The sequence below is a fragment of the Rhinatrema bivittatum genome, chromosome 9, assembly GCF_901001135.1.
Source record: "Rhinatrema bivittatum chromosome 9, aRhiBiv1.1, whole genome shotgun sequence".
Taxonomy (NCBI): domain Eukaryota; kingdom Metazoa; phylum Chordata; class Amphibia; order Gymnophiona; family Rhinatrematidae; genus Rhinatrema; species Rhinatrema bivittatum.
In genome coordinates, this window is record NC_042623.1 from 19,022,179 (window position 1) to 19,048,875 (window position 26,697).

Below are 26,697 nucleotides of genomic sequence, written 5' to 3' on the forward strand. Positions count from 1 at the left end.
GCTCTGAATGATTAGTGAGGCTATAGTATCCTCAAACTTGTTAATACAAACAGATTTATATTGGGACCAGAGAACTTTTTGTGTAAATACATTTATTAACCAATAAATGACAATTTCATTTTACTATCTTTTGCTGCAAATAACAGAATCATAGCTACAATAACACCGCCATTGCTATAAAGATATTCACCAGCTACACCACCAATGCATTACGGGTAATAAGAATTACTTTAAAAAAAAAAAGTTAGGCAGTTGCAAAGCAACTAAGAACCATCACAAAAATCACACCAGGCCAATCTTCCTAGCAGTGTTTGCTCTGTTGCCTGATGTAGCTCATATTTTCAAACAATGCTGTATGCCCAGCAACCATGTACTTCCACCACAACACAGTCCAGCTCTTACCCTGCAGGCTTTTCCAGTCCAGTGCTCCTAGCTATGCTTCATTCAGTGACTTGCCTAAAAAAGGCCTCTTTAACTCAATGGGCCGGATTTTAAAAGGCCCGGCAACGCGTGTAAGTCCTGGGGCTTTAGTAAAGGGACAGTCCGGGGGCGGGGCCAGAGGCCTCTGACACAGCGGCCATTGCTGTTCTGTCGAAGGATCGCGTTGGCAGGCGCAAAAGGTAAGATAAAAATTTGGGGGGAGGGGTTATAGTAGGGCTGGGGGGGAAAGGTGTGGGAAGGTTAGGTTAGGGGGAAGGGAACGGGGGAAGGCAGCACGGCTCGGCACGTGCAAGGTCCACAATCGTGCACCCCCCTTGCGCGCACCGACCCCGATTTTACAACTTGCGCGTGCACTCCTTTTAAAATCTACCCGAATAGTTCTAGTTTGTTATGCTATATGATTAAAAAGTATGCTTCACTTTCAAGAGGTTTCTTGTCCAGAAAACTCAGCCCAGCAGTTATGAACACTCTATGAAAACTTAATTATAAACATAAGTTAGCAATGAAACTAGTCATTTTGGTCATGCTTGGTAACACATTAACTTGCTTGGTACTCCGATTTAGAAGACATAAAAGATCATCTTTGGAGAAATTAGTCCAGAGATGTAAAGGTCTATAATGTTATAATTGCTACTTTGTGGATGTACTTTAACAGACATGTAATTGAAAATATTAAAATGTATACATTTTTGTTCAAACTATTTATTTTTGTGTGTGAAACATTTGCGGCCCGATTTTAAAACCTGTGCATGTATAAAATCCGGGGGTTACATGCGTGGCCAGGGCCTTGCACGCACCATACGCATTTTAGATCGGGCCTGGCCATGCACGTAGCCCTCGGTTCGCCCAGAAGTGCCAGGGCCTTTTAAAAGGGTGGGCCGGGGGTGTGGTCTGAGAGGGGCGGGGGCCAGTCGGGACAGCAGCCATTAGGCTCTGTCCCGGGGAAGCGTGCACCAGCAACTGGCTGGCATGTGGAAAATACTTCTGCTTTGGAGGAGCAGTAAGTATTGAAACAAATTTGGGGTAGATAGGGGCCGGAGTGGAGAGAGGAAAGGGGTGGAAGATTAGGTGGGGGGGGAGGGAAATTCCCTCCCAGTCCGCTCCTTAATGATTTATTGTTTGTTATTGTTAAGTTTTGTTTTGACTTTTTGTTCTGTAATCCGCTAGAACGGAACCTGGCAATTAAAACATTTATATTCCACCCCCCCCCCATCAGATATAATGTTCAAGGTGGATAACAACATAAAAAAAACAGTTATGCATACACAATAAAACACAATATTATTAACTATAAAATCAAATAAGCATAATCAATCAAAAACCTCCCTGAACAAATATGCCTTTAATGCCTCCATAAAACCTTTATAATCTGTTTGTAGCCACAAACTCACTGGAAGACCATTCCAAAGGGAGGGGGCCACAGTAGAAAAAGCCCATTGACGTGTACACTGTAATCATGTGCTGGAGATCAGAGGAACGCATGGGAATAAGATGGAATATAAATAAATCTTATGGAATGCCCTCCTGCCTGAGTTTTGTGCTGAACCTGATTTATAAAGTTTTTATATAAAAAAAAAAAAGTAAAGGCTTTACTTTTCAAGTAGGCCTTTGAACTACCAGTGCCATTTACATTACCCTTTTGGTTTATTTTCTGTGCCTAGACTAGTTATATTGGTTTATCCCAGGACAAGCAGGATGCTAGTCCTCACATATGGGTGACGTCATCCACGGAGCCCTTAAGCGGGAAAAACTTCTGGCAAGTTTCTAGAAGCTTTTAACTGGCTGCCTGAGGCTACTGAGCATGCCCGGCATGCCATGATATTCCTTGCCACAGGGGTCTCACTCCAGTCTTCTTTTTTCCGCGCTGCTATCCGCATCGCGGCTTCCAGGAGCCCTGTGAGTTACCTCACAACGACAAACTTAAATTACAAATTTTTACCCCTTTCGGGTCTTACTCGGTTTGTCACCGGCTGGTGACAAACATCACATAATTTTTTGTGAAAAAGGAATCCGGAATCATCGACGGATGTCGACGGAAAAAACTTCCGGATTCAAAAAATGTCCAGCCTGCAACCGGACTATGTCAATCACGGACCCGCACGTCGACTGCGTCCGCTGCCTGGGAGGAGACCATGACATCGCCTCCTGTGCCCAGTGTCAAGAAATGACGGTGAAGGGTAGGAAACTTCGCCAGGAAAAAATGGCCCAGATTTTTCAAATCCGGCCATCGCCGTCGCCCTCGTCATCGACAAAATCTTCACCGGTAGGTTTATCGAAGAAGATACTTCTCAAGACGAGAATTCCAGAGGGTTCAGGAGACGCTTCATCGCCAACACCGTCAGTGGCATCGTCAAAATCTGTTTCTGAGGTGCGTACAAAGCACAAACACCGCAGACATCATTCTATCCCTCCGTTACCACCGCCGGAGGAACCGGTATCTAAGCAGCGGAAATTGTCATCGACCTCCGCAGCACCGACAGAGGAATCGATTCCATCGACTTCCGTGACAGATTTAACGGCGTTAATTAAGAAAATTGTCACCGATGCCCTCAAGGAAAACATGCCGGCGACATCGCCGATGCCGACCCTAGGGCCGATGCCGACCTCCGGGTCGATGCCGGCCATCGGGCCGATGCCGATGACTCAATCGATGCCGACTATCGAGTCGATGCCCTCCTCGATGCCGGTGCCATCGTCGATATCGATGCCACTACCGGTGCCATCATCGATCTCGATGCCGAGGACGACTGCAGCATCTCCGCAAACAGCACTTTCTGTGCCGATGGATGCGGCCAGCTGCTCTTCAGCGATACCTGCTACTCCGATGATCTCTGCAGCTTCATCATCGATACAGCTGTCAGATCCATCGATGGAATCGGTGTCCGCAATGGCCCCTAGGCCTATCTCCTCCTTGATTCCCATTTCTATGTTCTCCTTCCTGACTACAGCACTGCCTACTGCTGCACAGGTAGCACCTCGGTACACCCTAGCCCCGTCCAAACCAGGACAAGGGAAAAAGGCATCAGGGAAATCTAAACATACATCCCTGCAAACTACAGAAGTTTCTTCGGACAGAAGACTGCATGCACTGCTAACAAAAAGATACCAGGATCTATTAGCTTCCTTGCCTGCACAGCCTGAGGGACAGAGTGATACCAGTGAGGATGAGCCGGACACTCAAGATCCTCTACAAGGACCGTCTGGGATGGCACCATCTCCAAAGCTAGCCCATCGTTCACACCAGGTCCCAACAGATTCATGGTCTGATACACAGTCAGAGCACTCTTCGGAGGATTTTTTATCTGAAGGTACTCCGCCTCAGGCCAAGAAGCAATCCCCTCCCGAGGATTTATCCTTTGCTTCCTTCGTGCAGGAAATGTCAGAATCCATTCCCTTTCAACTTCAAGCAGAGAAGGATGAAAGGCAGCAGACACTGGAGATACTACAGTTTGTAGATCCCCCAAAACATAACTTGGCTATCCCAGTGCATGAAGTGCTGCTGCAACTTCAGCAAAGGATTTGGGAGCACCCGTGTACAACACCTGGAGTAAATCGTAGAGTGGACTCTACATATTTAGTCCAAGCAGCCCCAGGGTTCGAGAAACCACAACTGCCACACAACTCATTAGTTGTAGAATCTGCGCAGAAAAAGTCACGCAGATCTAGGACGCACGCCTCTATCCCTCCAGGGAAAGATAACAGATTCCTGGACCTGATGGGGCGAAAAATTTACCAGGGAGCGATGCTAAATGGCAAAATTGCTGCGTACCAACTATATATGACACAGCATCAAAGAAATCTGTGGAAGCAGATAGAGGAATTTCTCCCATCTCTCCCTCAACAACACCAAGAGGCAGCACAACAGATTGTGCAGAAGGGACTGGATGCGGGCAAACATGAGGTGCGAGCGGCGTATGATGCCTTTGAGACTTCCTCCAGAACGGCAGCATCTGGTATCAGTGCCCGTAGATGGGCCTGGTTGAAGGCTTCGGACTTACGTCCAGAAATCCAGGATAAGCTGGTAGACTTGCCTTGCCAAGGTGACAACTTGTTTGGAACAAAGGTACAAGACGCCGTGGCACAGCTTAGAGAGCACTCTGAAACTTTAAAGCAGCTCTCCACTTTGTCCCATGATCCTGCAACTCATCCTGCCCGCAAGCCTCCGCGTAGGGATACAAGACGACCTTTCTACAGGCCGAGGAGATATTACCCTCAGGCTTCTAGACCACGCTCTACAAGGCCTCAACAACGGCCTCAACAAAGACAGCAGAGAGCGGCAAGACCTCAGCCTCCGCCCCAAACTGCTTCCACCTCTGGCTTTTGAAAGCAGTACCAGAGAACGGAGCCAACCAAACCCCTTTCCACAGTTACCAGTAGGGGGAAGGATTTCCCAATTTTACAACGAATGGGAAAACATCACCACAGATCAATGGGTCTTATCCATAGTCCAACAAGGTTACCATCTGGACTTCACAACTTCCCCGCAGGAGTTTCCTCCACAAAACTCCTATCTCGAACACATTCCTCAATTACAAATGGAATTATCTACTCTTCTGAAAGCAAAGGCTGTGGAACACGTGCCCCACTCCCAGAAGGGAAGAGGATTCTATTCCCGATATTTCCTCATTCCAAAGAAAACAGGAGGACTTCGTCCCATTCTAGATCTCAGAAATCTCAACAAATTTCTAAGAAAAGAAAAATTCAGGATGGTATCATTAGGCACCATACTTCCCCTCATACAAAGGGGGGATTGGCTTTGTTCTCTGGATCTTCAAGATGCTTATACTCATATACCTATATTCCCACCTCATCGCAAGTACCTAAGATTCAAGGTGGGACACCAGCATTTTCAATACAGAGTCCTACCATTCGGCCTCGCCTCAGCTCCCAGAGTATTCACAAAATGTCTAGCAGTAATAGCAGGACATTTACACAAGCAAGGTGTTCATGTCTTCCCTTACCTAGACGATTGGCTAATAAAAAGCCAGTCGCATCAAGGAGCACTAACGTCTCTCCGTTACACAATACAGTTGCTTCACAGGTTGGGTTTTCTAATAAACTATCAAAAATCCCACCTTCAGCCGTCTCATCTGCTACAGTACATAGGAGCAGAACTAGACACAAACCTTGCACAAGCTTTTCTTCCAGAAGATCGTGCTCAAACACTGTCCCGGTTGGCGTACTCCATGTCCATACAACCGCAAGCAACAGCGCATCAGTTTCTAATCTTACTAGGCCACATGGCGTCAACGGTTCACGTCACTCCTATGGCAAGACTTGCCATGCGACTAACCCAATGGACTCTTCGATCACAATGGATCCAAGCCATTCAGCCACTTCACTCTCGCATCCAAGTAACCCACCATCTGCGCTCATCGCTACGATGGTGGACACTCAAGGACAATTTGCGCAAGGGCCTGCCCTTCCAAAAACCGATCCCTCAGATAACAGTAACTACAGATGCATCCACCTTGGGATGGGGAGCTCATGTGAACTCTTTCCAAACACAAGGGACTTGGACAAAACTCGAGGCCACTTACCAAATCAATTTTCTGGAACTTCGAGCTATACATTATGCGCTGCATGCGTTCAAGGACTGCCTTTCACACAAGACTGTGCTAATCCAAACAGACAATACTGTAGCCATGTGGTACATCAACAAACAGGGAGGTACGGGCTCGTATCTCCTTTGTCAGGAAGCGGCACAAATTTGGGACTGGGCCTTGAACCACTCAATGTTCCTACAGGCCACTTATCTAGCAGGGATTCACAATGTACTAGCAGACCGACTCAGTCGCCAGTTCCAACCACACAAATGGTCTCTAAATCCCTCTGTTGCGACCGACATATTCCAACGTTGGGGACAACCAACAATAGACCTCTTTGCATCGCATCTGAACCACAAGGTGGACAGCTTCTGTTCTCGACACAACCAGACGCACCAACCAGCCAAGGACGCCTTTGCTCGCCCTTGGAACTCAGGCCTACTGTATGCATATCCTCCAATACCGCTTATCACCAAGACGCTGGTGAAGCTACAACAGGACAAGGGGTCCATGATTCTCATAGCCCCATATTGGCCTCGACAAGTATGGTTTCCCACACTGCTAGACCTGTCAATCAAGGATCCAATACGCCTGGGAGTAGCTCCCACTCTCATCACTCAGGATCAGGGCCGGTTGCGCCATCCCAACCTTCAATCCCTATCCTTGACAGCATGGATGTTGAAAGCTTGATCTTACAATCACTTAACCTCTCAACTAATGTTTCTCAGGTGCTTATAGCTTCCCGCAAACCTTCCACAAGAAAGAATTATTCTTTCAAGTGGAAACGATTTACTTCCTGGTGCAAGCAAAACAATACAGATCCTTTCACTTGCCCCACAGCTACTCTACTAGATTATCTGTACTATCTTTCAGACTCTGGTCTTCAGACATCGTCAATCAGAGTACATTTAAGTGCAATCTCAGCTTATCATAACAAGATAGGAGATGCACCAATTTCAACACAACCTCTCGTCAGTAGATTCATGAGAGGTCTAACTCAACTTAAACCACCAATTCGGCCCCCAGCTACGCAATGGGACCTGAATCTGGTCTTAACAGGATTAATGCGTTCTCCCTTCGAACCCATAGATACCTGTGAACTTAAATTTCTTACATGGAAAACTATTTTCCTCATAGCCATTACATCAGCTAGGAGGGTTAGTGAATTACAAGCACTTGTCACATATGAACCTTATACAAAGTTTCTCCATGACAGAGTGGTTCTCCGAACACATCCAAAATTCCTTCCCAAGGTAGTTACGGAATTCCACTTAAATCAAACTATAGTTCTACCCACATTCTTTCCAAAGCCTCACTCTCATCAAGGCGAAAGAGCTTTACACACTTTGGACTGTAAACGTGCATTGTCCTATTACTTGAATCGCACTACGTCCCTCAGACAATCCAATCAGCTTTTCGTCTCTTATGACCCAAATAAGCCAGGTAAAGCAGTGGGAAAGCATACTCTATCCAATTGGTTAGCAGACTGCATACAATTTTGCTATACAAAAGCAGGCCTTCCTCTCCAAGGGCGAGTAAAGGCACATTCAGTAAGAGCAATGTCAACTTCAGTAGCGCATTTTCGTTCAGTACCAATCATTGACATTTGTAAAGCAGCAACATGGACTTCTCTCCACACCTTTGCAGCTCACTACTGTTTAGACAAGGAAGGACGACAGGATTCAGCCTATGGACAATCTGTCTTAAAGAACTTGTTTCCAGTTTAATCCCAACTCCTTCTACAGCCAACCTGCTGTAAACTCCGGCTGCATCATTTCCTCAACAAAGCATCACTGCTACCTACACGGACAATGACTCAGCCTCTAGCTTGCTAATCACCCATATGTGAGGACTAGCATCCTGCTTGTCCTGGGATAAAGCAAAATTGCTTACCTTGTAATAGATGTTATCCCAGGACAGCAGGATGTAGTCCTCACGGACCCACCCGCCACCCCGCGGAGTTGGGCCTCAGACTTTATTATTTTAATTTTGCTTATGCTTATTGCTACATACAAGACTGGAGTGAGACCCCTGTGGCAAGGAATATCATGGCATGCCGGGCATGCTCAGTAGCCTCAGGCAGCCAGTTAAAAGCTTCTAGAAACTTGCCAGAAGTTTTTCCCGCTTAAGGGCTCCGTGGATGACGTCACCCATATGTGAGGACTACATCCTGCTGTCCTGGGATAACACCTATTACAAGGTAAGCAATTTTGCTTTACTATCTGTCTTTTTTTGGCTTTGTGCTTTTGTTTAATTGTCTATGGTTTCTATAGATGTATGTCCTTGTTTTGTGTTTTAATTTATTCTCCATTGTGTATATTGATGTATTTATATTGTAGGTTTGTTTCGGGTAATCTTACTTTGTACCCTTTCCACAGCAAGCAGTAAGGATGGGTAGGTAATAATTGGACTAAATTAAATAAAAAAAAATGTGATCTGTAGAGTAGTGGCTGAATGTTCCGTTACTATGTTGCTTTAACACAACTGGATGTATTTGTTTTCAAGGTATGCAGACCATCATCTATACTTCCTATTTGCACTCTGAACTTCAAATTGAAGGAACTGTGGGGAATCAAAGTTTCTTCCATTTCAGTCAGAACTGGCTTCTGCTGGGTCATGGCATCCTTGAGCTTTTATTTGCAGCTACTCCAGGGCTTTCCCTCATTTTATAACTCTCATCTAGTCTAGCCATCATAGCCACAGCCCTTGGCTGGAGCCACAGACCTCCGTTCCTTCCAGAGCCTGGTACACGTGCACATTGAGTGACCATGAGGTGTTTGCTTTTGAGGGATGACTGGCTTAATTTGCACTAATCCTCACCAGCTATGAACAGAGCCTCCTCAGCATCCTGGGCCAGGAGCCAAACTGAGGTGTCCCATATGTCTGTTGCCAGCATAGCCCCCGAGCAGCTAGCTTGTCCCATTTTACAGTTAACTAGCTAATAGTCTGATATTGCATGTTATAAATTTTGTAGTCTACTTTTTAACATTTTCTTACTTTTATCAGCTGCACTGGCTTGTCACTTTGGGGAAAATAGGTTTCAGTTCCATGTGTGCATGCTTAGACAAGATGGGGCCGTTTGGACCCTTTTCTGCTGCTGTTTTTCTGTGTAGGTGAGATCTGTTCAGTTTTTCCTAAATAAAATACATTTTGCCACTTAAGTTTCCAGGTATTGAAAGTGGAGTTTTGTACCAAGCTTTGATTTCTCTGACCATGACATCTTTGGACAATAGGCTGGTCATTATCTTATATCAGAGCAATGAGAACATAGCCTGAGCCAAACAAACCATTTTAATAAGTGATAAACTGCATGGGTGGAAAAGTGCTTGATTTTGTATTATATACATGCCTAATTTATTGAAAACTGTCAAAACAAGTATTCTATCAATCATGTACAGAGTATAATAGAGCAAAAATATCTATGTAGTCATTTTTAATCTAGAAACAAAATATTAATGAACTAAATAAAATAAGTGAGAGCTATCCATCGGTGGAAAAGCGGCCTCGGTGACCTGGTTGCAAAAAGGGTCGGTGCCTTTTCTGGACGGGGTTTCTTCGCTGGCGGCTTGGACAATGGCGAGATTGAAGATTTTACTTCCTCGATGGTCTGAGACTTGCGGTGTCGATACCGATGTTTCTCTCTACGATCCCCTCTGTCCTGAGGGGGAGTAAAGGTAGTTGAAGGCTGAGAAGTTGTCGACGCCGGATGGTCACCGACCGGTGACCGATACCGGCGCGAAGTGGATGGTGCTGGTTCAGACAATGTCGATGCAATGGATGGCGTCGGAGTTTGAGAACGGAAGAGAAGTTCCATTTTCTCCATTCTGGCCTTGCGACCTTTTGGTGTCATTAAGGTGCAAGTCAGGACTCATGCTCGCACCCAAGACACATTACACAGACTTTATGCGGGTCTGTAATGGACATGGTACGAGTACAGTCCGGGCACAGACGGAACCCAGATGCCATGGCCTTTGAAAAATTTAGCCGCGGTACAGTCAACGGCCAGTAGGCCGTGAGAGCCAAACTCGACGGGAATCGACCGAAAACCGGTAAAAACTTACCGGAGTACTACGGAGTAAAAAAATTCGAAGGAGGGGACCCCTGTGGGGTATGAAAAGTTTTAGTAATTCCGTGAGGAAAATTCCTGTCAGGAATCTCTGTGTAGCTCCTTAACCTGCGTGGCTAATGCTGCGTGGAAAAAAGAAGAATGAAGGGGGACCCCTGCTGGCTGCAGGTTTAGTACCATGCTGGGCATGCCCAGTAGGTGCCAGTCAAAGTTCTAGAAACTTTGACAAAAGTGTTCCGTGATTGGGCTCCATCCTGTGATGTCACCCATATGTGAGGACTAACATCCTGCTGTCCTGTGAGAACACCTGTTACAGGTAAGCAACATTTACTAATCTGCTAGAGTTGTATACAAGCTATCAAAGTTTGTATAAACCCACAGGAAGTATACCAATATCCAGTGCCTTGTAAAAGTCTTCACACCTTTGCACATTTTTCGCATTCTGCTTTCTAAAAAAAAATGCAAATCAAAATCCATTAAAGAAGGAGTTTGGTTTACTGATCTTCCCAGCATATGTTGTGATTCTGCTCTCTTGGGCAGCCTCTTACCTTCTCTCTGCCTGCCCCATGACCTGGAGGCCGCAGTCCCCAGTCTTCCTTGTGGCTGGAGCCACTCCTCAGTCTGCCCTCTGCGGCTTGAGAGCTGCTGACAACGCTGGGCCTGTTCCTCGGCCCCACCCTGCTCTTCCGGGTTAGCAGCAGCATGGCCGCTGGCCATGGTCCTGCACAACTTCCTGCTTCCATTTCCTAAGGCGCAGGCTACATCTCTTCACAAGATTTAAAGGGCCCACGGCCGGATATGCCCTGGGCCCCACTTGATGACTGTTTCCTGTCTCAGCCCTATAAAAGGGCTTCTCCGACACTTCTGCCTTGCCTTGCATTGGAGTTTCCTGCTCCTGGAAGTCTAGTTTTCCAGTGCTCCGTCAGGTCTTCGTTGGAGCTCCATGTCTCGTCTGCTTCCTGTGTTCGTGGCTCCCTGATGTTCCATGTCTTCATGTTCCGAGGTTCCCAGTCCAGGCTTCCTGATGTTTCATTTCCTGATGTTCCGAGGTTCCGCTCCTCCTTCGCTCGTTCAGAGTCCTCCTGACCCTCCAGCTCCTTTGGTTCTCCAGATGACACCTTGTTGGGGTAAATCCGTCCTGTTGGTTTCTGTTGCCGTCATTGGAGTTTCATCTCAGCTGGATTCCCTTCCTGCGCTTGTCCCGCTCTCCGCGTGGTCCGTGACCAGCCTTTCTAGGTTGTGTAGGGCGCACAGTGGGACAGGGTGGTCCGTGACCAGTCCCGTGGGTGGACTGTGTAGGGTGCCCCGAGAGACAGTGCCAATGTCCGCACCCCCCAGCTTCTCGTCTCGTCCAAGAATCTTCCAATTTCCTTGTCTCGTCGAGAGTCTTCCGAGACCCTCATCCACTTCCAGAGTCTTCTCGTCTCATCTTGAGTCTTCTGTGTCACAAGGCCTCCGTCTGCCTTCATCCTCAGTTTGGCCTACTGCTTCTTGCCGATACCTAGCAGCAGGTCCGAAAGGGCTGGGAATGGTGGGAGGACTGTTCACTAACCAACATAATGTTGTTGGCTTCCAGAAGATGCAGATCTGGCAGAGGGTCAGACTTAGTCTTCGCCCATGCTGGGACACGCCTCGCCAACCCTCTGTGCTGTCTTGGATTCGTCCGGGAGCGTGCCGAGGCTTAAGGGCACACAATCCCCTTAAGTTGGGATTGCTCTCCTAGTGTTCCCATAACATAACAGAATACAAGGCCTCTCAAGGCCTCCCTTAACATAACAGCATATACTATATTTTCATCATGAAAGAAAAATTATAGAAATATTTGAAAAGTGACTAAGAATAAAAGCACAATGTCTAGATTATTTAAATCTTCACATCCTTTGTTATACCAAACCCAGATTTAGGTAAAAAAATTGCCGTAACGGGGCCCATAATAAGTTAAAGAACCTACCTGTGTCCAGTCACAGTAGTTGAACTAATTGAAATTCTCATGGATGAAGGATCAAGCCTTTTCTGTTGTATGAAGTGAATTTGAAGCAAAGTTCAAAAAATTCCAAACAAGTAGCCCCCAAAAGAACTCTAGGATAACATTATTCAAAGGTACAGATTGGGGGGAGACTTTAAGAACATTTCAATGTGTTTGAATATCTCTTGGGGCACTGTCAGGTCCATCAGTTTGACACTACCAGCAATCAGACTTCCCTACAAAGTAGGTGTGGGTTAAGGAAAATGCTACAGAAGGTCATTGAGGCCTAAGAGTTCTTGAAAACATCTAGTACAGAGGTCATTAGCTGAGACTGGGAAAAAATTTTCCCTGTTTTAATATTTTTTTTTCAAGATTACTCCACAAACTTGGCCTCTAGGGTGAGTGGCAAGCAAGGAGCCATTGCTGAAGAAAGGCCGTATGATGGGTCACATAGTATTTGCAAAAACAAAAAACAGGGGACGCTGCATGCATGTGAGAGAAGGTTTTGTGGTCTGATGAGACCAAAGTGGAACTTTTTGGTGTTGATGCTAAGTGATGTGTATGGCCCACAGCTGTGCTAACACCATCCCAACAGTAAAGCATAATTTTGTTAGGATGCTTTGCAGCAGTGGGGAAAGGCAGCCTTGTGAAGATTCGGGGACAGACGGATGGTGCAAAGTACAGTCTGATCCAGGAAAAAACCTCTTCCAGTGTTCCATCCTCCCGGACCTGGGGCGAAGATCCACCTTTCAGCAGTATAATGATCCTCAGCACAAAGTAAGAGCAATACTCCTCACCTGGAGTACTGTGTTCAGTTCTGGAGACCGTATCTACAAAGAGACAAAGACAAGATGGAAGCGGTACAGAGAAGGGCGACCAGGAAGGTGGAGGGTCTTCATCGGATGACATACGAGGAGAGATTGAAGAATCTAAATATGTACTCCCTGGAGGAAAGGAGGAGCAGGGGTGATATGATACAGACTTTCAGATACTTGAAAGGTTTTAATGATCCAAAGACTACGAAAAACCTTTTCCGTCAGAAAAAAATCAGCGGAACCAGAGGTCACGAGCTGAGGCTCCAGGGAGGAAGACTAAGAACCAATGTCAGGAAGTATTTCTTCACGGAAAGGGTGGTGGATGCCTGGAGGAGGAAGTGGTGAAGTCTAAAACTGTGAAGGACTTCAAAGGGGCGTGGGATAAACACTGTGGGTCCATCAAGTCTAGAGGACGTGAATAAGGAGGAGGCAGCAAAACACTGCACGGAGCGGCAGTAGCTACAGAGGCATTCACGGAGCGGGATGCCAGTGGTTGGTGTTCTACCTTCATGGAGCGGAAGGATGGAGGGCTGTTACCTAGAAACACTTTCTTAATACTTACCTAATTATCTTGTTCCTAATTTAGTTTCAAATGCAGCCAGAAGGCCTAGAACTGGACACAGGTATTTGAGACCTTCTTTAGGTTTCGGTGCTGTGGAAACAAATCATACCTGGATTTGTTGCTGGAAAGGTGTTCTTGACCTCCAGCACTTACCTACTGGGGATGAAATGCATTGGCCCTGTATTCCCACCACAGGCACTCCCCAAATAATATGATTTTGAGGGTAATAGGTGGCAGGAATGCAGTGCAAGCTCTAACCTTGAAATTGCATCCTTCCACACCACAATGGTCGCCCTTCTCTGGACCGCCTCCATTCTGTGTCTATCCTTTTTGAGATACGGGATCCAGAACTGAATGCAGCACTCCAGGTGAGACCTCACCAAGGACCTGTATAAAGGGGATTATCACCTCCTTTTTCTTACTGGTTATTCCTCTCTCTATGCAGCCCAGCGTTCTTCTAGCTTTAGCTATCGCCTTGTCATATTTATTTATAAATTGAATGAATCACTTTCCAGTTTTCAAAATAGAATCTTTCAAAGTGATGTATATGTTTATAAACAAAATAAAATTACATAATATTAAAACAGATTTAAATGGTAAACAAATTCAAAAAGGCATGAGGTAAACACTGGATCCCTAAAGGTGGAATTAAAGAAAAAGCAGCATGGTGCTAACCTGCAAGAACTGGCAGTTTGTACCATAAGAAACTTGCTGGGCAGACTGGATTGGACCATTTTGGTCTTTTTGTGCTCGTTAGCATGTAAATCTCTTTTAAAGTAGATTCTTTCAAAAAAAAAATTCACCTGAGAGGATCTTAACTTCTGTTTTTGACAGTACCAGGAAATTCAGTCTTTAAGGGAGGCTGCTCCCATGCCTTGCAAGGCTTTAAAAAATTCAAACCAAGCACTTTGAACTCATTTCTGTAAAATACTGGGAGCTTATGATACTTGGCTATAATATCTGGGAAAGAAGGTTTCCAATTTTAGCCTTCTGTAAGTCAGGCTGTTGAGTTTTGCTCCACCTGTAGGCTATATATATATTTTTTAGAAGCCCATCATCTAGTCTCATTACCAAAGCAACTACAAGTTCATACCTCATAGTCCACCCTGTTGCGAGTTTCTCTGTGTAGAGGATAATATGACTTAAAAATGTACTTCTGTTAAATCACAGAGAACCCAATGGGAAACTTCCCTCCACTGGTCCGTTCCAAGAGCTCGTACGGGAGCCAGGGATGGCTGGAGTTCAGCTGGGAGAGGAAAAGTGTAACCTTTTAAAACTGAGACATGCAGTCATGCAATTCTTTTTAACATTTCTTTCAAAATGTGTAGAGTTTTTTGCATAGTAATTCATTAATGCTGATGGGGCGGTGATCTTGACTTCCTGTTCAAATTCTGATTTAAAATCCAGTCTTTAAATTCATTCATCTCTCCACTCCCACTCCTAACTTCCGTAGATTTCTCTGTCAAGGAGCAGAGAGAGAGCAGGTATTCATCATCTTGTTTTGGGGGCCAGAAGCTGAAATGCCAAAAGTGTAATTGAACTGATGGCAATAAAAATGTGGTTTCAAACGAAATAGAAACTAATAAAAATTAAAAAAAAATAATGCCAGTAGGCATGAGCTTTTCAGAAGGACGAAGTCGGAAGAGTTTTCCCACGAGTTACCCCGCATTGTAAAAAGCAGGCAGAGGGAATTTTTACTTCATGATTGCTTTAATACACTTTGTCTCTAAGGGATTCAGCTAGCACTGCATGACCTCAGAAATGTAGACCAAATGCAATCAGACTAGAAGCATTTTTTGCAATTTTTGTAAAGATCAAAATTAACTTGCCAGTGAGTCTGTTAGAAATTTGTTTTGCGTTTATTAACCACCTGTACAAAAAAGGCCCAAAGACCCCAGTGGCAAATTTTATTTATTTATTTATTTATTTATTTATTTATTTATTTAAGGTTTTTATATACCGGCATTCATGATAAAATCACATCATGCTGGTTTACATTAAAACAGTGGTGCACAGAAAGAAAAAACAAACTGGAACTGTAGTGTGGAAGAAAGCAGTTACAAAAAACAGGGATGCTTAAACTGGGAGAGGAAGGAAAAAGAAAAGGTTAATAGCATTTTAAATATTTACAACGAACAGTTAAATGAGCTGGTTGTGTTATAGAACTTGAAGTTGAAGGACATTAGCTGGAGTCCAGGAAAGCTTGTTTGAAGAGCCAAGTCTTAAGTCTCTTCCTGAAGGTTGGGAGGCAGGGTTCCTGTCTTAGGTCTGGGGGGATGGAATTCCATAAAGGGGGACCGGCGGTAGAGAGGGCCCGATCTCTCAAGGTAATATGTCTAGTGGCTTTGGTTGGAGGAATCTGGAGTGAACCTCTATATGCGTCTCTGGTAGGTCTTGAAGAATTGTGTAAGAGGAGAGGAATTTGCAGGTCGATAGAAGTATGTTGATGAATGATTTTGTAGATAACGGGGATGGATTTGTAGAGAATTCTGAAGTGCACTGGCAGCCAATGAAGGCTTTTTAGGATAGGGGAGATGTGATCTCTTCTTCTGGTGTTTGTTAATATTCGTGCTGCCGCATTTTGTACCATCTGAAGCGGTTTGGTATAGGAGGAAGGGAGACCTAGTAGGATAGAATTGCAATAGTCTAACTTTGAGAAGACTAATGCCTGAAGGATTGTTCTAAAGTCCTGCAAGTGAAAGAGAGGTCTTATCCTTTTCAAGACTTGGAGTTTGTGAAAACAGTCTTTGGTAGTTTTGTTGATAGAAGCTTTCAAATTCATCCGATTGTCAATTAAAACTCCAAGCTCTCTCAGTTGCGTGGATTGTGGGATGCCAGGGTGAGTGGAAGTGATGTTACTGTTCTCGGGAGAGATGAGCAGGAGTTCGGTTTTGGAGGAATTTAATACTAAGTTTAGACTAGTGAGGAGGAGTTTGATTTGTTGGTGGCAGTTTTCCCAGTGATCTAGTGTTTTCAAGTATGTGTCTTTAACAGGGATTATTATCTGAATATCGTCCGCATATAGAAAATGTTTTAGATTGAGGCTGGAGAGGAGCTGGCATAGCGGTAAGAGATAGATGTTAAAGAGCGTAGGGGACAGAGAGGAACCCTGTGGGACTCCTACGGTTGAATTGTAACGTGATGATTCTTTGTTTTGGATTTTAACCTTGTAGCCTCTGTTGTTGAGAAGTTTTGAACCAATTAAGTGCGGCGCCAGTAATTCCTATTGCCGCCAACTGATTTATGAGGATGGAGTGATTAACAGTGTCAAACGCTGCCGAGAGGTCCAGTAGAATCAGTAGAAATGATTGTCCTTTGTCGAGGCCCATGATGAGGTAGTCTGTCAGGGAAATGGGGAGTGATTCTGTGCTAAAGGCTTTGCGGAACCCATGTTGGGAGGGGAACAGGAGATTATTATCTTCTAAGTAGTCTGAAAGTTGAGTGAAAATTGTCCTAGTTCCTGTGGCATGTCTAGGAACTTTTTTCCCCAAACGGCATGTCCTGATGAGTACTTACAAATTAAACTGCACCAACAAACTAGTCCCTTTTATAAAGGTTGTACGTATATGAAAACCAAGAAAAACAAAATGGTATTTCATTAACTATGTGGCACTTTTATGATGATCATAACTCTCCACTGATCTTGATATTCTCAATTCATTGAGACCTTCATAACAATCTGCTATAATTTTTCAGCGAATATATTCACTTTATTTAGCAGTAAATATAATCTTTGGTCTCATAATCACAAAATATAATTTTCCTTGGTTTTTTTTTTTTTACATATTGCAGTTAAAAACTGAGGGGTAGATTTTTAAAAAACTGCACCCGCACGTACTTTTGTTCACGCGACTGGCGCAAACAAAAGTACGCCGGATTTTAATAGATACATGCAAAGCCGCGCGTATCTTTTAAAATCTGGGGTCGGCGCGCGCAAGGCTGCGCAAAATCGGAAGCCTGCGCGCACAGAGCCACGCAGCCCGCCTCCGTTCCCTCCACCCCCCCCCCACCTTTGGAAAAGTTACGCCTGCCGGGCCGGCTGCCGGTGCACCATGTTCTGGTTCCGGGGGCTGGTCCGGAGGCCGCGGCAACGCCCTGGAACACCCCCGGGCAGGCACCACGCCCCCCGAACGTCGGGCCGCCCCCGACACGCCCCTCAAGCAAAGCCCCGGGACTTACGTGCGCCGCCGAGCCTATTCAACATAGGTTCGGCACGCGCAGGGGGAGGTTGGGGCAGGTTTTCGGGGGGGGGGGGGGGGGGGTACGTGCATATCTTACGTGCGTACCCCTTTGAAAATCTGCCCCTGAGGACATAAATCTTGATTTTTCTTAGTATTTAACAATCCATCTCTTCAGTCTTCGTTCAAACATTTATGTAAATACTCTTTAGAAAATAAAAAAATAAAAATCCATGTGTATAAATGTAAAGAGAGAAAATAATATAAGAACATAAGACTTGCCATACTGGGTCAAACCTAAGGTCCATCAAGCTCAGTATCCTGTTTCCAACAGTGGCCAATCCAAGTCACAAGAACCTGGCAGGATCCCAAAGGGAAGATAAATTCGAAGCTGCTTAACCGAAAAATAGGCAGTGGATTTCTGCAGCTCTACCTTTAATAATGGTTAATGGACTTTTCCTCCAGGAACCTGTCCAAACCTTTTTTGAATTCAGCTACACATCCTCTGGCAATGAATTCCAGAGCTTAATTATGTGTTGAGAAGAGAAAATATATATATTTTTAATTAGTTTTAAATGTATTACCTAGTGTCGTCATTGCATGTCCTCTGATCTTTGCTCTTTTAGAAAGAGTAAACCGATTAGCGTTTTATTTGTTCCACTACAGATTATTTTATAGGCCTCTATCCTATCTCCCCTCGGCCGTCTCTTCTCCTGGCTGAAGAGTCCTAACCTCTTTAGCCTTTCCTCATAGGGGAATCGTTCCATTCCCTTTATCATCTTGGTTGCCCTTCTCTGTACCTTTTCTAATTCTGCTATATCTTGTTTTGAGATGTGGTGACCAGAACAGCACACAATAATCAAAATGTAAGGAAGTGTGGTCATTTGTATATAGCGAACAAGTATTGGAAGTGAGACCTGTACAACATCCGGGGACAGAACGCTTGGTACTTGTATCATATCTCAGCCTTAGTGTCTCTGAGGAAGTCACTTGGCATCCTTTTGTGCAACCCTTATTCCTGACAGATTGGAGAAAATTCTTGTTTAATTTATGAAGAGAGCAATAGAATACCTGGCCTTTCATTATCTTTATTCTTTTGAATTCTTAATTCTTTGGGGCATATTGTTAAATGGTGCAGTGCAAGGAGCCTTCTGTCTTGTATCTTTTTTTAAGTATTTTGTTGTAGTAAGTAAAGCAATATTCTAACTTTTTTTAATTCTAGCAAGCAGGGAACTAACTGCTACTGTCACTTTTTTTTTTTTTTTTTAACTTCCATTTCAGTTTGGGCTGTGTTTTAAATTCTGTGGTGTCCTCAAACTATATTGTGCGCCTTGAGCTTGGCTCTAGATTAGTCAAGTTACACTTTTGGATGTAGGTCATATTTGGCTAAGTAGTGATTTCTTACGCGACATTCAGTAGCATTGCTGTGCTGCAGAATGTCCCATGAAAGTTAGTCAGATAAATATTGAATATTGAGGCCATAGTGTTTAATTTAGTCTTGTGTATGTGGGCTGTTTCTCTTTCATATATTCACTGTGACTTCTTGGGTTTTAAAGAGGATTTTCAACTTCAGTGACACAGAAGTAAGCTAAATTGAGATGCACCTTCTCCCTTGTCACTTTCTATTGCTAAATGATAGGCTATCCATTCACACAAGAAAATAAGCTTATCACATATTTTTGTACGTAATTTGGAGCCTTCATTCTTACATGGGACACCTGGCTGTTTCTACCGGTTGAGTGTATCCTATAGTGACAGTAGGAGTATACATTTCAGCAAGTTGCTGCAGCAGTTTATTACTCCTGGGGGAATTCTGCGCACAAAAACTTAAAATTCTGCAAACTTTATATTGGTCAAAATAACACAATTTACATGACAGTCTTTAAGTAATTACATTTTAAATTAATACAGAAAATAGTTATTACTTATAGATGCAGAATTTTAAATATTTTGTGCAGAATTTCCCTAGAAATTCACGGTAAGAGAGTCCCTTCCATTCGCTCTCCCTACTCCCCTGGCCACTTTGCCCTCTGAGGCCCCAACTCCTCCACCTGCCAGTATCTCTCCCCTCCACCTCTAGGCTCAACCCCTTCCACTCTATCGCCAGTCCCAGAGTTTGACCCCGTTCTCAGTACTGCCCCTCACACAGGCTTCCTCTGTCCCTCCCTCTCTCACACACATGCTCCCTCTCTCTAGTGCACATACACACCCCCTCATACAGGCTCCCTCACTCTCTCACACACACATCCCCTCATACAGGGCCCTCTCTCTTGCATACACACCCACACAAGCTCCCTTTCTCTCTCACACATACATCCTCACACAGGCTCCCTCTGTCCCTCCCTCTCTCTAGTGCACATACACACCCCCTCATACAGGCTCCCTCACTCTCTCGCACACACACATCCCCTCATACAGGGCCCTCTCTCTTGCATACACACCCACACAAGCTCCCTTTCTCTCTCACACAGGCTACCTATGTCTCTCTCTCACGCAGCCCTTCACACAGGCTCTGCCTCACGCATACACAATCCCTTCACACAGGCTGGCACCCTCACATACACACGATCTCCCAGTCTCTCACGCACATACACACTCCTTCACAATCTCCTCATATAGGCTCCCTCTCTCTGGCACCCACACTCAAGCATCCCTGCCCCTGCTCTCTCTCACACCCTCCTGCTCACCCCTCTGCTCTCTCTCACTCTTCCCTCTCCTCTTTCACACCCCCTCCTATTTCTCACACCTCTCTCCCTCTCCTCCCTCACACACACATTCACTCTCACCGGGGCCTTCATCTTCGCACGCTCCGTTTGCGGCATGCCGGGGTGGTCTCTGCCATTTTCTTTTGGGGGTATAATACTCTCTCTCTTTAGAATTGTGTACCTATGGGAAGAGGGTAGCAAGAGTCTGCCAAGTTTGCATGACCCTGTGCTAAAATCTTGTACTAATAATAAGTTTGGTTGGAAAAATCCTAGGTGTCTTAAAATTTAGCACAGGATGTTTGCCATTACCCTGGGTCCAAGAAAAGCCAATGCCTGCTACCCCCTGTGCCTATTTCCTCCCCCCCCCCCCCAACTATAAAGCTGAATAGAAGATGAGAAGGATGGGAGGGTCAGAAAAGTCTGTAGGGAAGGAAGGGTAAGCAAAGAAAATTAAAAATCAAACTCTCCCTTCAAAATGAAAAACTAGATGAAGCAAAAAGTTTTACAATTTTTTAAAGTTTTTTCTAAATATTTTTCCCACCCCCTGAGTATGACAGAATGGATGAGAATACAGTACTTTGAATTTATGTTGGGTGTATGAATATCTGAATGAGCAAAAAGGAAAATTGGATCAGTCTCAAACCTGGTTGCCCGTGGCACTCGAAGACCCCATCTTGAATTTGGCTTCTCCTCTCCCCTTCCCTGCCACGGACTTTCCCCTGCGTTCCTCTCCCCGGCCTGTTGCTCTTCCCTCGCCTTTTCGCTCCTTTGGTTTTCGGTTTTGTGTTTGATTGTTATTTGACACACTGTTGTGGTTGCTCTTGTTGTTTCAGTCAATCTTAATGCTATTTTGACGCAGCGGATGCAAACTTTATTTGATTTGGCCTTGCTTGGAGTGGTATTGTGATGTGTAGGGGTCTGGGTTCAGCCCTGCGGGTGTCTGGCTCCTTGCTGGCTGTGGCGGGGGCCTGTGGTCCAGGTGACCTGGGGGTAGCGCCAATTTGCTGGGCTGTGGCGGTTGCCCTCCCAGAGCCGGTTTGATGGAATGGTTTTCAGCAAATTGTACATGATTATGTTGTTCGGCTCCCAAAGTGGTGCTTTGTATAGTTATTTATATGCCTGAGAAGAAGGGGTGTGAAAGTGAGGTGAGTCCAGGCTGTGATCATATTAAAGCTCAAATATTTTATTGCTTAATGTATTTTCTTGAGCATTGGATTGTTGATTGTAACAGAACCTCCTTTCAGCTGGGTCCTGTCCTACTTAGCAGAAAAAGATTGTTCCAGAAATGTTTTCCCTAGTACAGAATCATTAGATTTAATCCAGTGTTCATATAGTTGCAATATCGTGTCTGGCTTACCTGCATTATTCATACCACAGCCCAATCATTTTTACCCATTCCAGCCCAGTACGGTCTCTTTCTATACCTCCAGGGGTAGTAGGTCACCCAGAGCCTCAGCGTAGGCCTTTCTCTTCGTTTAGGCTTCCTATGTATGTATGTAGGTGTCTCAGGGGAATACATTTGCTAGTTCTACAGTACTTTTCAGGATCTTTAGCTGCTTCTAATGCATATATTTTAGCCAGGTGATCTGCCCAATTTGTGTTTGGCACTTTATGGAGTGAGGAAAGATTTATGGCACTTTCTCCAGGCAGATGCCTAGCACTGATTTGTTAGCTTGGGTGAATTTGGCTCGCTAAAGGAAATCTGAACCTTTTATGCTTATGTCTATAAACGCAGGAAAGTTTATATTTCACACTGTTGAATTGTTTTTCCAATACTGCTGAATTCTAATAGCTTCGTATGTCTTGAAAAAATCTGAATACTCTGCAGGTTGTGACAACTTTATTTTGGACAAACGGTTATCCACACAGGAGCTTTTGAAACTCCATTTATAGAAAGAGAAATTCCCAGAGGTGTCACTGGGGAAGCCTGGTGTGTGTGTGTGGGGGTAACCTCTGCAGAGTTGCAGTTATTACCCTTAACAGAAGGCATGGGGTAAATGCAAGGAGCAGCAGTTACAATCATGGGCAGCTTGCTGGGCAGACTGGATGGACCATTTGACCTTTATCTGCCGTCTATTCAATGTTACTATGATTATGTCAAAGGTTTTAAGATGGGAGGTGGGAAGGGGAGTCGTTTTCTTAGGCAGCCCTCTCTCTGGTATGGCAGCATCTAGTCGGACCTGCCACCTTAACCCATTATGTCCCATGTTCTATTTAGACGATAGCGTCTTAAAAACTTTGGGACGTGTTAAAGGCACAGGCAGATCATAGGCTTGTACAAGGACAACAGTACTTCTGGGCCCATGGCTAGCCACACCCCTGGGACTTCTGTATGCCAGATAGTATATGGTGTAAAGAATACAGGTGAATTTTCCAGAGCTATGGGGCACTGTTTTAGGTTTCTGTAAGAGTCCTGAGCTTTGTTGTGATGTTCACTGTGAAGCTAGAGAACTCCAAGGCAGGTTTGTATCTTTTCCAATCCTTATAGCAAGTTTGATGACTGTTGTGTTTGGCATACTTATTGACTATATCTCTAACTTGTGCTTGTCACGTTTAATTGTAATTCCTGAATCTTCCTTGTGATCTTGTGGAGATTCGTACTTTTAGGATTTGGTCTCACAGCATAACTTTTCAGGTTTTGTGTTATCTCACTGCAGTCTTTTAAAATGGAGGCCTATAGCAGAGACTACTACTACTACTACTAATCACTTCTATAGCGCTACTCGATGTGCATAGCTGTGTATACAGACTGTCCCTTCTCAGTAGAACTTAAGAGCATCGGCCAAAATACAGTATTTGTGTCCTAAATGCATCTGTACCAGAGAAGCTAAGCTGATTTTAATCGGGGTTATTGGTGCCTTTTTGTGCTAATTGGTGCAGTGCAGAGCTGTTCAGTAACCCTCCAGCCTCTCATGAATGTTTGTACAGGACCACTTTATTGACCATAGAGCAGTTCAGTTACACTTAAGCTGACTTAGTAATGTTTAGATGTTAACAGCAAAGACCCAATGAACCACAGAAAATGGTGGGGCTACTGTTTCTTAGATTCTGTTAATTCTAAGATTCAGAGACTGCTTTCTTTGCTTATCTTAACTTGGGTCCAGTCAATTCATTTTTCTTTGAGTTATACTGCCGTAAGAGCCCTAACAGACATTGGACCTTTGATTCAGTAGTTCAGAGTACTTAACCCAGTGACAGAAGCAAGGGACTTGCTTCTCTGAGAGCCATTAGCTGTAGCAAACGCACTGATATGACTTTAAGTGAACATGATCAGATGTTCCTCTAAAGCTGCATCAGGGATATTTTATTTATTTTGAATTTTTAGATAGCAATATCTTAAAAAAAAAAACCCCTCAAAGTTCACAAGAGTAAAACAATAAAATCAGAATTAAACAAAACCACAATACATGAAGAATAAAACAAAGCAATCTAACTTATAATAAACAGGAAAGTTGCCCCGTACCAGCATTGCCAGTATGCAAACTGAGCCCTGCCCCCTGCTTCCCTGTACTCTCCAGGCCCTCTCCTCTCTGTTCGGGGGATTGAGCCCCTCTCTCTGGCTGTACTCTCCTGCTTCGTCCCCCTCTTTCTCAGAATTATCCAACCCACTCTCTACCAGGTCTCTCGCTTCTATGCGGTTGCGGCAAGAAGCTGCAAAATTTGACCCTTGCCAAGGAATTGGCCAGGACTGGGCAAACTGCTTCAGGAGACCAGGGACCCTCAGAGACCAAAAGCATTAGAGGTGTAGTGGAAGTGTGCGTTTGCCCTCTCCCACCCACCCCAGAAGAGACATACTGATGGCAGTGGACAGCACAATCCCCTCCCCACCCCCGACCCTCTCGCTCACTGATTCCTATCAGCCAAACAGGAGGAGGAGGATGGTGGCCTTGCATTGCCTCCGGCGTGTCCTCCCTTGCCGGGGGCGTGAATGGCTCCCATGGTTCAAAGCACGGTACTTGGAGCCGGCAGAGGAGGAGGCAGGATGCTGAGGAGGCACTGTGAGACCTCCGTTCTCCTCCTCCTGTTTTGCCAATGATAGCCCATTAGTTTCAGGGTGGGGAGTGGGAGAGAGTAAACTAGGGATTGCGGGGGGGGGGGGGGGGGGGGGGAGGAGGAGGAGAACAAATCAACCAGGGATTGGGGTGGGGGGAGTGAGCGAATTGGGAATGGGTGTGGAGTGAATCAGGGTAAATGAGGGGTTTGTGGGGTGGGGAAGGGAGAGAACCAGAGTCAATGAAGGGTTTGGGGGGGGGGGGGAGAGAGGGAAGTGAATTAGTGTAAATGAGGGGTTTGTAGGTGGGGGATAGTGAACCAGAATGGGTGAAGGGTTTTGGGAGGGGGCACTAAGCTAGGATAACTGAGATGTTTGTGGGGGAACCAGGGTGAGTGAGGGGTTCGTGGGGAGCGGAAGGGGGGTAGGAGGGAGCCAGAGTAGGTCGGGATCAGGTGGGGGAGGAAATGAGAAGGGAGAGTGAAGGGATCAAGGGGGCTTTGGAAGGGGAGATAATGGTAAGAGGGGATGGGGTGTGGCTTTACTGTCCCACATCTAAATTACGCATGCCTACCCTTCACAGTACTTCCCCATCCTTGGATGGGCTTTTACTAATAGTACAATTGTATATTTTTTTGCTCTGATTCATGTTCGGGTTAGAAAGAAATAGCTATCTAATTCAGGAGTGCCTAACCTTTTTTGGGAACGGACTGATGCAAGTGCTTTGTATCTGATTGAAGCCACACTCCTATTCAGGTTTTGCTCAAGGTCAGCGAGGAAAATCATACGTATATGATGGCATCAGAATTTGCCGAGTATGCACCAGGAAACCTTTTGTACAGGTACGTGCCATCCTCAAGATAAGCAGAAGAAAATGGGAGGAGACCCGACTGATCTCACTTACTTGCAGAAAAGGCACGTAGGCATCTATATTTTTATTTTCTGGCGCTGTTATGTACCAGAAACTGCTGAGTAATGCCTGGCTCCGTTGCCTACACTTTTCCCTCCTGCTTCTCTTCCCCCACCACTCAATTCATTTCTCTTTTACACTCTGCATCTTCTCTTAAGGTACGCCAGACTTGTTTGTGCATTTCTCCATCCCTCCCTCCCCTCCCCAGAAATTCTGCCCTGCGCAATCTCAAATCCTTCTCCTTGCAGCAGTGCTGTCTGCCATGCTACACCTCTCCTCCCCCCCCACCAACCCAGACTTTGCATCTCTCTCCTCCTCTCCCTCTTTTTTCCCTCGCTTCCCTTTCTTTTCTCTCCTCTCCCATGGCAGATTCGAAAATCATGCCGTACAGTGTGAATGCCAGAAGTGCTTCTTTTTCTGAGCTTATTGCTTTCACCCTCTCCTGCCACCGATTAGGCTGAGAAGCGCCGCCTGCTGCTAACATGAAAATGCTGGGTTTTGGTACAAAGGGCACATAAGCATCACTGAGGGCAGTTTGGTTCATGGGCTGCATGAGATATCATTGTGGATCTCAGCTTTGACACTTCCGCTTTAAACATTATGCAGATAAAATTACTGTGGTGGTTGCATCATTAAATGCATAATTTGCAAAGCAGTGTTGTCATGAAGTAATGTCTTTGCCTCAGCTCCAAGTTAACAGATTGTTACCTTTGCAATTCCATTTAGCAATAGTTTCAGACTTTTGCTGCATTGTCCTTTCGCACCAAGGATGTGTCTCCAAGGCCTACTGCCCAGGAGGGAAGGGTTAGGTCGGCCGTCATAGTTGGTGATTCGATTATTAGGAATGTAGATAGCTGGGTGGCTGGTGGGCGTGAGGATCGCCTGGTAACTTGCCTACCTGGTGCGAAGGTGGCGGACCTCACGCGTCACCTAGATAAGATTTTAGACAGTGCTGGGGAGGAGCCGGCTGTCATGGTACAGGTGGGCAACAACGACATAGGAAAATGTGGGAGGGAGGTTCTGGAAGCCAAATTTAGGCTCTTAGGTAGAAAGCTTAAATCCAGAACCTCCAGGGTAGCATTCTCTGAAATGCTCCCTGTTCCACGCGCAGGTCACCAGAGGCAGGCAGAGCGCCAGAGTCTCAATCCGTGGATGAGACGATGGTGCAGGGAAGAGGGATTCAGTTTTGTAAGGAACTGGGGAACCTTATGGGGAAGGGGGAGTCTCTTCCGAAGGGATGGGCTCCACCTTAACCAGGGTGGAACCAGACTGCTGGCGCTAACCTTTAAAAAGGAGATGGAGCAGCTTTTAAACTAGAACAAAGGGGAAAGCTGACAGTCGCTCAGCAGCGCATGGTTTGGAGGGAGGTATCTTCAAAGGATACTAATGATGCATTAGAATTAGGGCATCCCGACAGTGAGGTTCCAATAATAATAAAATGTAGTCCAAGTGCCTGTAACTAAAAAAAAAAAAAACTCACCTGAGCTAAAAGAAAATTCTAACTTATCCCTATCAAT

General features: G+C 45.2%; 1 protein-coding gene across 3 annotated transcripts in view; it reads left to right on the forward strand.

Moving 5' to 3' along the window:
- MKLN1 (muskelin 1) overlaps window positions 1–26,697 on the forward strand; it is a 315,844-nt gene that overhangs the window by 7,226 nt on the left and 281,921 nt on the right. Inside the window, exon 1 of one of the 3 annotated variants that reach the window (XM_029616984.1) lies at window positions 25,033–25,112. The exons of the other annotated variants lie outside the window; for them this stretch is intronic. Coding sequence (XP_029472844.1) covers window positions 25,063–25,112 — 50 coding nt within the window. The 5' untranslated portion in view covers window positions 25,033–25,062. Of the gene's footprint in view, window positions 1–25,032; window positions 25,113–26,697 lie in introns of those variants that run through there. 3 annotated transcript variants of the gene reach the window in all.